Source organism: Penaeus chinensis, chromosome 7, assembly GCF_019202785.1.
Source record: "Penaeus chinensis breed Huanghai No. 1 chromosome 7, ASM1920278v2, whole genome shotgun sequence".
NCBI classification, from domain to species: Eukaryota; Metazoa; Arthropoda; class Malacostraca; order Decapoda; family Penaeidae; genus Penaeus; species Penaeus chinensis.
The window spans coordinates 2,066,100-2,071,099 of NC_061825.1; the positions used below are offsets into that span (position 1 = coordinate 2,066,100).

The window sequence follows — 5,000 nt, forward strand, 5'->3', positions numbered from 1 at the left end:
ACAAGGAAGTGCGCGAGGCGTGTGAGGAGAGACGGGGACGTGAGGCGCCGGGGCCTTCGTGTAGGGTGTGTGGGTGCGGAGGAGCTGCGATCTGACGGACATTGATCGATTCATTGCATGACTCGGGACAGGTTGTAATTGCAGACGGAATGTAGGTCAGTGGGAGGTGTGTGTATGGGAGTCGCAGCGCTGGGCGTCGCGGGCGGGCATGGCCAAGGAGCAGAGGGGACAGCCCTACAACACGCGAGCCTTTGTTCCAACCCGGGGTACAAGGTCGAGCTCGCGAGGCGGTATAATATCAAGGCCGCCGCCCCAAGGAAATGGCCAGTATCCTAAAACAGGAAAGGAATACTCCTTACGCAGCGGCCGGGCCATCCGTCATGAGGAAAGGACGAGGAAGAAGAGAGATGGGTGAGCTCGCAAAAAAATGCAGTCTGAGCTGAACCCAGTAAGTTTTTTAAGAGTAAGCCATCGCTTGTATTTTTTCCGAGGCTGAAATGAATGAAACCTTGTACTTACTGAAGTGTGTTGCATGCTGAATGGCGTCGCGCGCCTTACTGAGGGCGCTGGCGGCGAAGGTACCGCGGCAGCCAGTCTCCAAGGTGGCACATGACTCTCCAGTCCCAAGAAAAGAGGAAACAGAGGCGTACAGGTGTGTGTGGGCGACGTGCCAGCCCAGTTGGTTGATGTGTGTGTGTGTTCGTACGTGCGCGGGGCGGACGGGCGTGAAGTGGTGGCGCGTGTGCGAGTGTACGTGGAGACATATAAGGGGCGCGGGCACGCCTGCTCGTCAGTTCAGACCGCGACACCGCACTGGCAACGTCAGCACCACGCTCCCGCACCTCCACAGCCAGGACAAGTGTACAAATCTACGGTGTTTGAACACCTTTCGGATCGCCCTTGTTGACTTGGTGCATCTTCGATATAGTAGAAAGTGAAGCAAGCTTTAAGGTGCCCTACAGTGCCTTAGTGAGAGTGTCGTGCCTTTGTGTCTGTGCCTGTGTGCCAGTAGTGCCCAAACTTGCTCCCGCCACTTGGTGAGGAGCCTCAGCCGCAACACTGCTCGACTTGTGCCCTACAACCGCCAGCACGGCGCCCATCACCATGCAAATGGATGCTTTGCACTGTGGATACCCGCATGTGTCAGCGGGTATGGGAGGCGGCGTGCCCATAACACCGCCAGCAACCCCCACTCAAGACATATCCCGGACGCCCACGTTCTCCAGCTGTGTCGACTCTGGCTTCGCGCAGCACGAGTTCACCCAGCACGAGTTCGCGGACCAGAAGTACAGCCACCCAGAGTTCACAAATAACAACACAGAATATACAAACAACAACACAGAGTATCCCAGTAGCACCTACACGCCCACACACTCCTTATCGCCGCCGGAGTCGCCGATGATCACGCCCAAGACTACGCCAACTCACACCCCCGCCCACACGCCCCTCTCGTCCACGCCTAGCAAAGGCAGCTCCAAGTCCAGAACCAGAAAAAATAGCTTCGTTTATGACGTCAGATTAACTGACGAGCAGTTCCTGTTCTTCGTACCTGACTTTGTAAGTTTTCCTACGGCTTGTATGTGTGTATCTGTGTGCGCGTGCGTGTGTAAATGTGTGCGTGTCTCAGTGACGTAGGCAAAGTGAGGGGGAGGGGAAGCTTTCATTGCACTCGCCAACCCGCCCTATACAAGCAGAGGGCTTGGGCCACACAAAGCAGGGCTTCTCGATGGCCGGAGTCGCGGGTGGGGAAATCTCGCAGTCAGGTGTGGGGTCGGGGCGGGTTTAAGGGGCAGAAATAGTCCATACGTTTTGTGAATACGTTTGTTTTTATTTTTTCACTGCGCCGGTGGGGCTCGCTATGCTTCGGATATTTGGTTTTGCTGAGGTTCCAGTAATGATTCGTTGTTGTTTTCAAGAATTCAACTTGTTTTGGGATAAAGAAGTAAATTACATGTCCCTTTTGCTGTTAGCTGCCTCTGTTTATCATCTTTGTTGTGAAGGGGAGAAACCCTACGTTTTTCAGTGTTTGGTTGGGCGGCGGCCAGTTGGCCAGGGCTAAGGAATGTGGCAGTAATATCTCACGGCAAAGAGATGATATGAAACCGAGGGACTTCTTCTAGGAAAGCGTTAGTTCTCCCGAGTATGTAGTCTCTTTAGTTTATTTAGAAAAGCCTTTGTCGATGATGCAACGCAGGAATGAGGGAAGAAGCGGTCGAGTTGGTTGAAAAGAGAGGTAGAATTTTTCCTTGTGGGAGCGAGGCGACGCTGGAAATAGCCCCCTGGCAGTGGCGTCTTGCCAGCTCTCACGTCACCACTTTGCCTCTATCCTCTCTATATCACCTCGTCGCCTCCTCTCTCTTTCTTCCTTCTCTCCCACTATCCCTGTTTCACCATCTCTCTCCCATGGCTTCCCTTTGTTTTGTTCGTTTGAGGCCACTTTCTTGCAGGTTTTAAAGTAAAGTACGTGCTTTGGGTCGTCCCTTTCCCTCCCTTTCACATTTGCTCGCCATTGCCGTTTCCGCGTGGGTAGAATCGGTGGAATTCCCGATGGCTCGATAATTCCACCACTTCGGAGTCGGCCACTTAAGAGGGCAGGGTGGTTTTACTGGTCGTGCCATCCCGTTGTTTACCGGCTTCTCGCTCTTATGAAATACGAGCCGACGGCCGGAGTAGAGGATCCGTCTATCGTATGTGACAGAGACTTGTTAGGAGGGGGTGGGGGGAGGCGAGGCGAGGCGGGGGTTGAGGAAAATAAACAGTTGGAAGATTTGAAGGTCAAGCAGCATTTGTTGCTTGGATGAACCTTAGGTTTTAAGGAAAATGGAATTAAATGTAGCTCATGATTATGTTTTGTAGATTCTCAGATCCAAATACCAATATTCATTATAAGAATAGTTTATTTATTTATTTGTTTGTCGCTAATGTTTTCAGTTGATATTAATAGTCATTGTGTCTTGTTTGCAGGATTTGGTTAAGTCCCACTTGATGTTCGCGGTGCGAGAGGAGGTGGAGGTCCTGAAGGAGAAGATCACGGAATTGATGGAGCGCATCAACCAGCTGGAGTACGAGAACACCGTCCTGCGGCAGTACGCGACGCAGGAGGCGCTCCAGCAGATCCAGCAGCCCCACCACAACTCCAACACCTGAACCCCCGCGCCCCACCATTAACACAGCGCCTCCTCATGGCCACCCTTGTGGTGGCCCCCCCCAACTCCCTCTCGGCGGCAGCTGATGCAGCGGTTCCTGGGCCTTAGGCGGCCTGAGCGGTGTGCACCGTCTTCGGCGGGCTGACCCCGGCCGCCCGCCCCGCCCACACGCCGCCCACGGACGCCCACGGCACCCAGCATCGTCATACAAGCTCATCATCTTCATTTCCATTACGGCTCCGGCTAATTATTTAGGCTTTGTTGTGTATATAGTCCATTCAGTCTCCACCAAGTTTGTACACATTATTTTTGTTGGCCTTGTATTACAATAGTGAGGTGTAAGGAGTTTGTGAGCGTGATGATAGATGAATCAATATATATAAATGTATGTTTTGCTTGGCTTACCGTCAAGAGGACAGGGCGCGCGGTCTCAGCAGGAGCAGCTGGGCAGCCGGGGGCCGTCCCGCCGGCTGCCCTCTTTTCAAGAAGCGCTTGGACCACGCTGGACCCGCGCCCCCTCACGCACTCCACACAGCGCTCATACACTCCAACACACATGTTGTGTTCACAGCATCTCCATCATTATTCAGAATTATTTGTCAGTGATGTCTAAGGGTAGTGAGGTAGCAAAGTGGTGATGGTGACGCGAGAAGGACAGCAGCGCGACGGGTGAGCGAGTGACGCCCGGCGCCCGAGGAACGTCGGCCACGACAGATAAGGTGGCGTGGCTCAAGCACACGCACTCTGAGGCCAGGAATGCACAGGTCAACCCGCGCTGATTAATCTCTCTGCTCGGAGAAGTTGAAGGTGTCAGCTGTTGGTATGTTTTACTGCCTTACGTGGGACAAGATACGACAGGTTATATAGATTTATCTTCTGTGAATGATGACCCCCCCCCTCCCCCCCGCCTTCCCCAGGATAAAGCTTGTACCGACAGCAGTACTGTAGTTACACAAAGGTGCTCACGGCTAGCATGAAACACCTGAAAATGTAAAATGTCTACTGATCAGGAGGACTGAAGCCTCCCCCACCCCGCGCTCTCCCGCCCCAACGACCCTGTGCCTCAGAAGACAACCCCAGTATAGGAGCACCCTGCTTGGCACTAAGCACGTGAAGGCATGTGATATTGTAGTGTATCCTTTCCTCCTCTCCTTCCTCCTTCTCTCTCCCCACCGCTTTCTCGCCCTCCTCCTCCTGTTCCTCTGTTTCCTCCTCTTCTCCTTCCCGTCCCCCAGCCCAGGTCAGCACCTCAAAGGAGGTAGCTCATTCACTTCCTCATATTGGGGAGGTTCCTCGTAGTGCCGGCGGCCGGAGGGCCATCCGGGGGAGGTTCTCGCTCCTCCCCGGGTGATGACGACGCACTCCCTGCTTGAGGCTTGACGAGGCTAGTCGAACTTTTACCATGTAGTGTCCACGTTTGACAAGTGGACGGAAGTCACTTTTTGTCCAGTTTTCCGCTGTGCCATTCTGCCTGAGGTATTGTAGGACCACGACCAGCCAAACACAAACTAGAGGTCTCACAACGAATCTCTAGAACTCTTGAAGAAAATTTATGTATGACTTTAAAGCTTCTCTTATTTTTTAAACAAAAGATTGACAAGGTTTACTTTTTAATAAAAAGATATATTGTATTATGATTTCGATGTGTATTGAGCCTTTATGATATTTTTATGCCCCTTGTGTTTATTCTTGTCAATGTCGAAACTGCTCTCAGAAACTGTATTTTGTTATATGTACATTTCTAGTTACTGTAACATTGTTGCTCATTACAGTCTCCTGCTGTCATACTATTAAAAGTTCCTGAGGTAATATAGGTTTGAGTATTTTTTTTCTCTCTCTCTCGGTGAATGCAAA

At 52.1% G+C, this 5,000-nt stretch overlaps 1 protein-coding gene across 3 annotated transcripts in view; it reads left to right on the forward strand.

Moving 5' to 3' along the window:
* Positions 1-5,000, forward strand: part of LOC125027517 (TSC22 domain family protein 2-like) — a 326,287-nt gene that overhangs the window by 321,082 nt on the left and 205 nt on the right. For 2 of the 3 annotated variants that reach the window (XM_047616598.1, XM_047616601.1), the window contains one exon: positions 2,965-5,000. This exon is cut by the window's right edge and continues 205 nt beyond it. In XM_047616598.1, the coding sequence (XP_047472554.1) occupies positions 2,965-3,147 (183 nt within the window). In that variant the 3' untranslated portion in view covers positions 3,148-5,000. The remainder of the gene's footprint in view (positions 1-2,964) is intronic. The other variant, XM_047616602.1, reaches the window with a different exon arrangement.